This window comes from Pseudomicrostroma glucosiphilum (assembly GCF_003144135.1).
Source record: "Pseudomicrostroma glucosiphilum strain MCA 4718 unplaced genomic scaffold BCV69scaffold_7, whole genome shotgun sequence".
Classification (NCBI taxonomy): Eukaryota; Fungi; Basidiomycota; class Exobasidiomycetes; order Microstromatales; family Microstromataceae; genus Microstroma; species Microstroma glucosiphilum.
Genome location: NW_020289919.1, coordinates 308,120 through 319,557, shown reverse-complemented (window position 1 = coordinate 319,557; position 11,438 = coordinate 308,120). Strand labels below are relative to the sequence as shown.

Here is an 11,438-nt window from a genome sequence, read left to right as displayed (position 1 = left end):
GCTTCCGCTCGAATTGTCTGCCCCCCACCTGGCTCCGCTCTACCACTCCTTTGGCGTCCAGACTGACCTGTTGGACATCTCGAAGATGTTCAGCTCGCCCTCTGTCAGTAGAGCTTCCTCGATCGCACCTCCTCCCTCCGCACATCGTGACAGGAGCCCCTCAACCTCCAATCTCTCTAAGCCGTCCGCGGCACCACAAGTAGACTACCACCCTGGCTGTAGCCATATCGCCGCCCTCAGCCCTAGCGCACTCAAGCAGACCTTGCGGAGGTATGCCATCGGCCTGCGATGGGGCAAGAGGGTGAGGCGAGGGGTGATCACAAACGAGGAGGAAGTTGAGCAGGACGAGCAGGACCTCTATGGAGGGTATCACCACGACGAGACCCAGAATGGCAAGCGGCGGAAGGTGAGTGGCTGGGATCGTGCGGCATGGCTCTGCTGACCGGGAGAGAATATTGACACCGTCTTATGCTTTCTCAGCTTCTTCCTCATCCAACCTGCTCGAGCTGCTATTCGGCCTTGCAGAGGCCTTACCTGTGTCTCGACTGCGCATTCTCTGGCTGCTTCGTTGATTCTTCCCGGCGGCAACCTATCAAGCAGTCCTGCATCGCTCGGCATCTTCTCAGCTCGAAGCATACATTGGCATTCGACATCCATACTGGTAGTCTCTACTGCTCAGGCTGCAATAATGTTATCGCCGATCCTCGTTTCGAGCTGATGTTTCATCAAGAACGCGGTCGAACAGCTGGTCGTAGCGTCGGACCGTTGCTTGGAGATGACAAGGCGCTAGACGCCCTGTGCGAGCTGCCACAGAATGCCATCAGTACACGCAATCCACGAGGGATGCACAATCTCAGCGCGACTTGCTTCCTCTCTGTCATCCTCCAGAGCTTCCTACACAACCCGATCCTGCGCAACTTCTTCCTCGCAGACAGGCATAATGCGGAGCTCTGCCCCACAAACGGTCTTGAGCCATGCATGGCTTGTGAGATGGACAAAATGTTCAGAGATGTAAGTGACGATACTCGACAAGACGTCGCACAACTCGATACTGATCCCATCGCACTATTCCTCATCCACAGTTCTACGCGTACGATGGTGAGAAGGCTACAGCCGCCTCTCCTGCTGATCCTTGGGTGCCCTCTTCATTCTTGTACACCATCTGGCGGGCTCAAGAATCATCGGAGCTCGCTCAAGCGGGACAGCAGGACTCTCACGAGTTCTTCATCTCCGCCCTCAACGCTCTACACAGCTGCCTCACTCATCCCGACCGCCTCCCCTCCGCTCGCAAAAGCGAGGTACCTCAATGGCAGAATGAGAACGACGGAAAAGGGACGCACGAGGATCAAATTAGAGACGTCGAGTGGAGCTACGCGACCGAAGAGGGAAGAGAAGACGGTCAGCCACCTGACTTTGTGCACAAGCTGTGCGACTGCGTGGTCCACCGAGCCTTTGCCGGGGTCCTCCAATCAGACGTGAGATGCTTGGTGTGCGGTTATCGGTCCTCTACGCACGACCCCGTCCTGGATCTATCGGTGGATTTGAGGCCTCCTGGTCTGATCGCGGAACATAGACAACATCTGCAGCACCAAGCTAGCCGAGAGCTGAGTGCATTGCTAGACGATGACGGCACCGATGGTGGCGGCAGCAAGCACAAGAAGAAGAAGAAAGACAAGGACATGAGTCCGCTAGTACCGTCGCGGGCCGAAGGCACCGCTAGCAAGAAGGACAAGAAGGGTTACAATCCATCGACTTCTACCAATGGAGTCAAATCTTCTTCTTTGTCCTCAGGCACAGACTCGCAAGACCTGCTGGACTGCCTGAGACGCTATTGCACTTCCGAGCGTCTTCCTCCCTCATCGTACACATGCCCTCAATGTGGTCCAGTAGAGGCCTCGAAGCAGCTAAGTCTGCGCCGCCTCCCACCAGTTCTATGCATTCAACTCAAGCGCTTTGAACACACGGCGACGAGCAGCTACAAGATTGAGACAAAGGTGAAATTCCCGATGAAGCTGGATGTCAGAGAATTCGTCACACCGAGTGTTCTCGAGAGCCAAGACAGCAGGAGTGAAAGAATTGCCATAGAGTGAGTATGAGCGTGGGTGCGATGTACGTGACATCATGGAGGTGGACCCTGACGATGCAATGTTCACTCCTGGCCCTCGCAGCGGCTTCGTCTACGATCTATTCTGCGTCATCGTCCACGAAGGTACGCTCAATACAGGTCATTATTGGAGCTTCTGCAAATGGCAGGACCAAGTGAGTGCAGTCAATGGAGACCTCGCTTGTGCAGTGGTGCCTGTGCTGACAGGGGCTCTCCTCGTCTTTGCAGTGGTATCGTCTCAATGACACTGAAGCTCGTCCAGCTACAGTGCAAGAGGTGTTTGAGAACGCCTACCAGCTGGTGTATTCTCGCAGAGCGTTGGAAAATGTGGTGTGTGCTTGAAGCGGACTTGCTCCGTTTCGTAGCCCAATGTGAGGGACAAGATGAGCACCAGAGGCGGAGTGCAGTTGTTGCGTCTTTAGAGGTAGTCTAAACATATTTGCGTCCCCGAGCCAGCGAGAGTTAGATGGTCGCGATGTTTGGTTGCCTTAGGGCGCTGTTCCCTCCGCCTCGTCCTCCTCTTCATCACTATCCCCGTCTTCCTCGTCGTCTGGCCCACCTTCGACGGCTCCATCTTCCCTTGCCCTTTTGCTTTCCCCTTCCTCCTCACCACCAATGACATCCTTCCAATAAGCGAGCTCGGCCGTCATCTTGACCCTCAACTCATCCACTCCATCTGCCAGGGAGGCCAGCCAGTGACCTTCTGTATCTCTCGAGCTAGCCGGTGCGCCCTGATTTGTGGCGGTAGGAATGCTGAGGGGAGCGACGAGTGTTGCGCTGCTCTCCGGAGGTGAGGTGAGGTGTGGGGGGAGAGCAGTGAGCTTATTGGCTGGGCGGGAGGCGATGGGCTCGGGAAGGGTGAGGGAGTAGCTCAGCCTTATGGAGGGCGAGTCGACTGTCTCTTGTGACTGCATCTGAGCAGATGAGGCGGCGTTCATCTTGAGCTACCAAGGAAGAGTGGACAAGGGGTGCCAGTAGCCTTGGCGTCGCTGAGGAAGGGTGTTGGCGTGGTGGAGCTTCTTACTTCGGCCTGGGCCACGTGGCTTCCGATCCGATGTGTCAAACGTCGACGTTCCGGAAGTAGGGGGTGGTGGATGTATGCGCGCCATGTCCGGCTGCCGGCAATTCTTTCACGCCCGGGACTGACGGCGGTTGCTGGGCGATGACACACCCAAGGCAGCCACACGCACCACCAACAGCGCATCCGGACCGGGCCAAGGATCAACGACACAGGCAACAACTTTGGATGGACGTAGAGGATTTATTCACAAAGCAACCACTTCCCCGCCCCCGCTCTCTCCTCCCCCCACATCCCCGCATCTACCATTGCCACTTGCCACCTGCTACTTATTGCAAATACCCTATCTCCTGAACCAGTCATCACCGGCAGCACCTCATCGCAGCAAAGGCTCATTGCCGCACTTGGATTCTACCCATCACCCTGCTTGCAGCACCACCGCCTCACACTCACTAGTCGCCCATCATGTCGGTGCCCTCTGTTGGCAGGACAGTAGAGACACTCGCAGAGGAGAGGGCAAACCCTCCCTTTGACGTTCGCAAGGTGAGTAGCGTGATAGGGCTGCCCCTCCACTTGACCGGCTGTGCGTAGCTGCAGCATACACTGACCCACCCACTCATCCCCCCGCCTTGTCTGCACCGTTAGCTATCAATCATTCAACATGGCAGCGAGAAGGACCTACTGCTCAAGGAGAAGTTCATGCTCGAGCTCGCCCGAGACCCCATCTTCTACCTTGGAGACATCCATGACCTGACAAAAGACGAGCTGCGCGAGCGTACCTTTGAGAAGGTCGGCTCTCTCGTCTATCACGTCACAAATGAGTCCATCGACGACTTTCAGAAGCGCATGCAGGTGATCGGTCTGTGTGATCCTGGTTTCTGGACTCGATTCGGTGTGCACTACGGTCTCTTCTTGGGAGCGATCCGATCGGGAGCTACGCCGAACCAGATGTCGTACTGGATGGAAAAGGGAGTGATCAGCTGTCAGGGGATGTATGGGTGCTTCGGTATGACCGAGCTAGCCCATGGATCGAATGTGGCTGGTCTTGAGACGACTGGTGAGTGGCGTCATTGCTGTGTAGCTATTTGATTCTCGTACTCACGCCCTGCTTCATCCTCTGCCCTATTAGCCACTTTTGATGAGCAGGCCGATCAATTTGTGATCCATACCCCTCACATCGGAGCCACCAAGTGGTGGATTGGAGGAGCCGCTCAAACCGCCACACACTGTGCCGTCTTTGCTCAGCTAGTCATCAAAGGCAAGAAGCACGGCACAAAGACTTTCATCGTGCCACTTCGAAACATCAAGACTCTTGAGCTGCTTCCCGGAATCAACATTGGTGACATCGGAAAGAAGATGGGACGAGATGGAATCGACAACGGCTACATCCAGTTCACCAATGTTCGCATCCCTCGTGCCTACATGCTGATGAAGCACTCTCAGGTGTCGCGCGAGGGACACGTCACAGAGCCTGCTCTGCAGCAGCTTACCTACGGCGCGCTTCTCTCTGGTAGGACGGCCATGGTGTCTGACGCTGCCGACACAGCCAAGAAGTCTCTGACAGTGGCTGTGCGATATGCTGCTGTGCGCCGGCAGTTCAAGTCATCAGCAGAGGCTGATATGGAGACGCAGATTCTCGACTACCCAATTCACCAACGACGTCTGATGCCTCTGCTGGCCCAAGCAGTCGCGTTCGGATTCACGAGTTTGGAGATGCAACGACTGTACGAAACTACTTCCTCTGCTCTCGAGTCTCTAGAGCCAGGAGATGAGAACCTTGATGATGTCATCAACCAGCTCAAGACTACACACGCCACCTCTGCTGGTCTGAAAGCCTTCTGCACCTGGGCATGTCTGCAGACTATCGACACAAGTCGACAGGCATGTGGTGGTCACGGTTACTCGTCGTACAATGGCTTCGCTTCGATGTACAGTGACTTTGCGGTACACTGCACCTGGGAAGGTGACAATACCATCCTGGCATTGCAGTCCGGTCGTTTCCTGATTCAGGCATACCAGGAGGTGGTCAAGGGCCAGAAGCAGTCGGGCGGTACAGCGTACATGAACAACATTGAACAGGTCCTTAAAGGCAAGTGTTCCGACAAGGAAGAGCTGGACACCCTCGAGGGCATCGACAAGGGATGGTCGACTGTTGCGGCCCACGCAGTCAAGAAGGCCGCAGAGGACTACGAGCAGTGTCTCAAGTCGGGCCAGTCCCGCGAGCAAGCCTTCGAAGTCTGCTCTCAAGTCCGATTCGTGGCCGCTTCTGTGCACACTTCCGGTTTCGTCTTCCGGCAATTCCGAGCTGCCGTGGAGCGAGTGGAAGCCGGCGCAGAGCGAGACCATCTGGAGCTGCTATGCAAATTCTACGGTCTGTGGCAAATGGAGGAGAAGGCTGCCTTCTTCCTTCGCTCTGGTTGGTTGACCGGTGAGCTCCTAGACCACGTCCAAGCACGCGTATCGGAGCACTGTGCCTCTACCCGCAAGTTTGCCATCCCTCTCATCGACTCCTTTGCCATTTCGGACCACATTCTCAATTCCCCCATTGGTTGCCACGACGGAGACGTCTACGAGCGCTACTTTGACCTCGTACGTCGCAACAATCCACAATTGGCAGAACACAAGTATTCAGACAAGATTCTTAGGTTCATCCATCGTGCACCCGAGGAGATGGAAGACTTTGAAGGTGAAATTGACTTGGATTCGGAATTGGAGGAGATGGCAGAGGAGAGGGAGGAGGCGGAAAAGGAGGCGGCCGAGGCTAAGAGTAAGCAGGAAACAAAGGAGGACAAATAGGAGCGTAAGCGTACATCTGACAGACAGGATGCTCGAAGTGGTAGGACCGGCATATGCAGCTATAGACTTTTCCCCCGCACCCCCACTCCTCCCTCTTTCCACCTCTCTTCCATATCGATCACCTTCTCTTCTTTATTCTGTCTTTTCATCTTGTTCTCGGAACTCTCCTTTGCATCCACTTTCGCTTTGGGTCACTATCTAATCTTCATACCGCTCATGCCAATGACCCCTCGTTGCTCTGCTCCACTGTACACTACGCTTGGCTAAGTTTGCACACGCACACTTAGGTCTGATGCTGATGAGATTTTTGCATTGACGTTCCTTAACTTTCTTCTTCACACTAGCCATAGTTGAGATGAAGCGAATGTACAGACAACGATGGAAGCCTCTGCTTGCTACTAGTCTTTTTTCCACTCTTACTACTGCCTCCTTCCCCACTCTTCCTTCCCTTCCTCTTCTTCTTCTTCTTTGCCAAAGGAACGGCCAAAGGAACGAAAAAAACGTAACGTAACGTATATGCTGAGTGAGTGGTGTTGAATCCCGTATGTATAGACTAAAAGGCAGTGTGCACGGTATTCGAACGTCTGCGAGGACGCGAAAAAGAAGAACAGCAGTCGTCTTCCCTTTTGTTCTGTCCCTCGTTACAATCCCTTCCTTGCACTACCACTACCACTACCACTACTACCACTGGTGGCGCTAGTCTTGGTTCTAGATCCTGCCGACTTTTTACCCTTTGCACTCTTGGCTGCTCCCCCACCAGAAATGTACTTGACCAATTCATCCACGCTCAGCTCCGGGTCAGGGCCTTTCGAGCTCCCGCCCGCCTTCTTGGCACCACTCGAGGCAGCAGCAGCCGCAACTGTGGCCGCACCGGAGGCGGAACCTACTTGACCGGCTGCCGCTGCTCCAGAGCCTACGGAGCCCACGCCGCTACCGCGCGAGGCGTTGATGGCGGCGGCGGCTCCCTTGAGAAGGTTGCCGGAGCGAGCCTCGCGAGCTTTTTGACTCTGCTCCGACTTGGCTACACGTACGGCGGCGGCGGCAAGTCGACTGAGGAAGGAAGCGGCCTCCTTTGTGGAAGGATGGTCCTTGCCGTACTCGGCTTCGAAGATTCGAACACTCTCCTTGAGAGTGTCGAGGGCGGTGCGCAAGTCGCCCACGAGACTCTGGGCCTGGCAGAGCTCAAAGGCCTGGTTGGCAGTGTGGAGATTGTCCGGTCCAAAGAGATCCAAGGCGAGCTGGTGAGCGCTTTGGAAGACCTTGAGGGAGACTTCGAAGTTGCGGGCATTCTGCAACGTCGTAGCCAGGTTGGACAGGGCAGAAATGCGCTCTGGGTGCACTTGACCAATGATGATATCTTGCAGCTCGAGGACTCGGGCCTGGCATCGGAGTGCAGCCTCAAAGTTGCCTTCTGCTCGCTCCAAGATGGCCAGCGAAGCCCACTGAGCCAATGTCTCGGTGTGGTCCAGACCCAGTGTTCGCTCAGAGATGGTCACTGCCTGTCGCTGATATCGCAAAGCGGTAGCGCCAGAGAGGTGCTCGGTGTACGCCGGTAGCTCGACCTGAACGTCTTCTGTGCCCTGCTTCTCTTGCTCTTCGCGAATCTTGGCGGCAGTCTCGGCATTGATGATGCCAGAGAATTGGTGCACCACAGCGGCAAAGAGGGCATAGCAGCGAGCCGTTTCAGGGTGGGCCATACCGTAGATCGTCTCGTGGAAGGAAAGACCCTCGAGGAGCAAATCCACACCGAGCTCACGATCACCACGAGACATGATGGTAATCCTGCCGGTCTCAAAGGCATCCTCGGCAACTTTGCTCGTCGAGGCCGAGTCCTTAATCACCGGCACCATGTTGAGCACGTCGTCAGCTGTGAAAGTGGTAGTCTGAGCCTTCTTTTCCGACTCTTTAGCGATCTTCTTGGCCCCCGTGCTCTTCTTCTTCTTCTTTGCCGCACTGCTATCATTGGCGCTAGCATTAGCCGAGGCCTCTGCGTCCGATGTGGTAGCTTGGGCAGAGTCGTTGGCGTGAACACCATTTGTCGTTGGTAGCGCCTCGAAAGCGTAGTCCCGTAGCCTGAGCTGGATACCCGAACGCATGCACAGCTCACGCAGTAGCTGAGGCTTCCTCACCTGAGTTTTGAGGTAGTCTGCAGGCAGTTCGAGCCTGAATCTTTTCCTGACTTCGCCTTGGATGCGCTGAGACAGTGTCTCAGGAGTGAGCTGAACCCATGTCGGTGTGAAGGAAGAGTCCTCGAATGGCGATGGGGTCCACTCGGCGGTGGGAGAAGCCTCCCGAGCAGTACCCAGCAGGCAGTTGAGGAAGTGAGAAACGCAGGCAGTGATATCTGCTGTAGCGCTCGCCTTGAGCAATGATGCCAGGATGCGCTTGGCGCTTCGCAGAACCATCTCCTGCAGAGCAATGTCTCGGAGAATCCTCAATGAGACGTTGTGACCAGGTCCACAGCGCTTGAGAACCTCTTGATCAAGCCTTCCATGCTGGGAAGGATGGGCCAAGTGGGCGAGGGTACCCAGATAGCGCATGTTGATGCCGCGCACGTGCATCTGCCTCGACAGAGACTGACCGTCGACCGGCGAGACGACGCCGAATGCGACATCGGTAACGAGTCGCGGGATCGCCGAATCACGGAGGTACTTGGAAGCTGCACGGACGGCGGCTACCGAAGGGTCTGACTCGTCTGTGATCATCGGAGCGGCACTGGAAGGGTCTTCTGTCGGCGGCTTGAATTTGACGAAAGCGTCTGGGTTGAAGGACAGGTCGAAGGCAGACGAGTCGATAGTAGGCTCGGTCGCTTGCTCCTCTTTCTCAGCTGAGGGTTCAGAGCTCTCCGCTGGCACGTCGCCATTCTCAATAGCCTTCTTCTCAGTGCCGTTCTCTAGGGCAGCCTTCTTCTCCAGCTCGTCGTCCTTCTCCTTCTGCTTCTTGCTGAGCTGCTCGCGTGCCCACGAGCGGAATTGCGAGTCCCAGTAGATCTCCAGCAGCTCAGGTCGGAGCAGGATCATCTCATGAGGATATCTGTCGGCTGCACTGCCGTCGCCCTCCAGGATAGAGCCCTCTAGGTCCTTTTCTGCAAATTCGACATCGACTGGAGCCAGCCTAGCGACATCGAGAGCGTACTTTCGACCATCAGCGCCTCGAAGACCCTTGGAGTCGACACTGAGCCACAGGTCGTGAGAGACGCTCTTGGCATCCTTGACGGGGTGCTTGGACAGGTGCAGTGACTTTGCCACTTGCTCAAAGACCTTGTGGAATGAGGCGTTGGTGCGGATCACCTCTGGACCCTCCACACCGCCGTAGACGACCTGGGTATCCTCCAGAGGATCGGCCTTGCCGTCGGACTTCTTGGCAGTCTCAGTCGCCGACTTGGATTCTGCCTCTGCCTCGACCTTCTCTCCGTCCTCCTTGAGCACCTCTACATCCTCCTCGTCCCTCTTCCTGAAGAGACCGGGAATGATGCTTTGAGCCACCCATCTCTCTCCCTGCCAGTCTACAACTACCGTGCCCAGAAGGCAAAGGCCCTCCACGTCAAGCGAATTGAGCACTCTGATGCCCTGCACATCCTTGCTGACAGCGACATGGGCAGCTTCGTCACCTCCGAGATAAGGGTAAATGTCAACACCATCCACGCCGCGCGAGATGAAGAGATTGTTGACACAGAACATCTGGGCCTCGAGCTTGTCCATCGGATTGAGGGCTTGCACTTCGCCTGCGGCCACCTTGGGAACAGCGTTGGCGGCCGACTTGGAGAACTCAGAGTAAAGACGAGCCAGGGCGCGCTCCCTGATGTGACGCTCAGGAAGACTAGATCGAGGCAGTTCGCGAGCTGACTGGATCTCTTCGTTCCAATCCCGAGTACCCTCCAATGAATCGAGGGAGGTTGTGCCCGTCAGGAGGAAAGCCGTCTGGGGGCGAAGAGCATCGGCGGTGTGGTTATGACTGCGGGCGAGCCAAGGGGCGGCAGGGACGCAGTTCGACAAGGGAACGACGGCAAAGAAATCCCTGACGGACAGAGGGTCGTTGAAGATCTTGGCAAAGTTGGACAAGAATTGGGCAGAGTAGCCGCAGAGAAGATCGAAGAGCGAGTTGCTGTGGTAGTCTTCTCCATTCGGTCGGGGCGAGGGGTCGAACTTGGAGGATGTGGAGCGGTTGACGTAGAAGCCGTGGGTAGAGGCAGTGATGAAGATGGTCTCGCCTTCGAGTGTGCCTACCTGGAGGTAGAGCAGCTGGCCCCGCACCTTGAGATGCTGGGGCGGCGGTGACCAGCTGGAGATGGCGAGGTTGCGAAGACAGGTAGGGAAGAAGCGCAGCGGGCGTGCTTGTTGTGGCACAAGACGAGCGAGCGATTGATAGTCGCCGTGAATACCGTCCGCTGACCAGTCTTGAAAGGGGGTCTTTCCTGCCTCCTCGGCGAGATCTGGTGCTGGAAGCTTACTGCCCTTGGCCTTGTTCACAGCGGCTGCTTGAGCAGCAGCGAATCCAGTCGCCTCCTTTGTCCAGAGGTCAGGATGCCTGACGGCATCTTGGACGCTCATACCTGCATCGATGGCTGGGGTCGTGGAGTCTTGGTGGCTCGGTGAGAGGAGGTCTCGCAGACGCTGAAGATGGCCTCTAGCTTCTGCTTCGTTGAACGGAGCTGCAGAGGACGAAGGGTATGCGCAAGTTGTCTCTGTGAGCTGAGAGTTCCAACTCTGCTATTCTTCTGCTTGGGCCTCACCATAAGAGATGTACAGATCCCTCTCCTCCTTTGCAACTCCCTCGAACACTTCCCTCAGCTCAACCCACTCTCCCACCTTTTCTCCCTGAGACTTGGCATGAGCACCCGATCCATTGACCTGTGTCGAAGGAGCAGAGGGAGCTCTACGGAAGCAGTATGCACCGAGCCAGTAGCCTTCAGGGCTATCCGCTAGGGTCATACGGATATCATTGAGCGTCTCTGTTGGCTGTACGGCGAGCTTCAGAGGAGAAGGGGTGGAAGGCAGTCCGAGGCTTGTTGCGGATGCAGGGAGGAGGGGCCTGTCGGGGAAGTGGAGGGAGAGATCGAACGGAAGAAGGTCTGGAGGAGACGAACCAGTGAAGGGGGCAAGCATGTGAGTTGGTCAGCCTCGTCCTTCGTATGGCAACGCAGCTTGGCATGAATGCGGCTAAGTGACGGAAGACTCACCTGGGTCGACCTGTGCTTCCTGTCCCTCCTCCTGAGTCTCGCCATTGACAGCAACGGCCTTCTCATCCTCGGCGGACTGCTGCGAGGGCTTCTCTTGGGGATCTTCCGCCGCCATGATCGAGGCAAATGGTGGTGCTGCGAAGCTAAGTTTGAGAGGAAGCTACTGGGTGCTGAGAGGGGGGTACTTCGCCTCTGCCAGAAAGGTGGAGAGGAACAGAGAAGAGGAATGGGATGAAGGCAGGGCCAGAAGAGAGCGAGCACAGTCTTGTAATGTACCGTCTGCCTGATGATGGGGGGAAATGAATACGCAGAAGAGCGTAGTAATGGTAACCCAGGCCTTT

General features: G+C 56.1%; 4 protein-coding genes across 4 annotated transcripts; 2 read left to right on the top strand and 2 right to left on the bottom strand.

Moving 5' to 3' along the window:
- Positions 1-36: 36 nt before the first annotated feature.
- Positions 37-2,455, top strand: BCV69DRAFT_282858 (cysteine proteinase). The gene is made up of 5 exons (XM_025492501.1): positions 37-406; positions 481-1,011; positions 1,083-2,086; positions 2,169-2,259; positions 2,333-2,455. The coding sequence occupies exons 1-5, from the start codon at positions 86-88 to the stop codon at positions 2,444-2,446; spliced, it is 2,061 nt and encodes a 686-aa protein (XP_025347799.1). The 5' UTR covers positions 37-85; the 3' UTR covers positions 2,447-2,455.
- On the bottom strand, positions 2,333-3,085 carry BCV69DRAFT_282857 (hypothetical protein). The gene has a single exon (XM_025492500.1). It carries the CDS (start codon positions 3,040-3,042, stop codon positions 2,593-2,595), a length of 450 nt encoding a protein of 149 aa, XP_025347798.1. The 5' UTR covers positions 3,043-3,085; the 3' UTR covers positions 2,333-2,592.
- Positions 3,086-3,396: 311 nt separating this feature from the next.
- BCV69DRAFT_312589 (putative pox1-acyl-CoA oxidase) lies at positions 3,397-6,249 on the top strand. Its single transcript, XM_025494942.1, has 3 exons — positions 3,397-3,665; positions 3,768-4,179; positions 4,252-6,249. The coding sequence occupies exons 1-3, from the start codon at positions 3,588-3,590 to the stop codon at positions 5,916-5,918; spliced, it is 2,157 nt and encodes a 718-aa protein (XP_025347797.1). The 5' UTR covers positions 3,397-3,587; the 3' UTR covers positions 5,919-6,249.
- Positions 6,250-6,339: 90 nt separating this feature from the next.
- On the bottom strand, positions 6,340-11,023 carry BCV69DRAFT_270251 (hypothetical protein; the record flags this gene model as incomplete). Its single annotated transcript, XM_025490918.1, has 3 exons — positions 6,340-6,709; positions 6,806-10,569; positions 10,651-11,023. The coding sequence occupies 3 exons, from the start codon at positions 11,021-11,023 to the stop codon at positions 6,560-6,562; spliced, it is 4,287 nt and encodes a 1,428-aa protein (XP_025347796.1). The 3' UTR covers positions 6,340-6,559.
- Between the last annotated feature and the right edge of the window lie 415 nt (positions 11,024-11,438).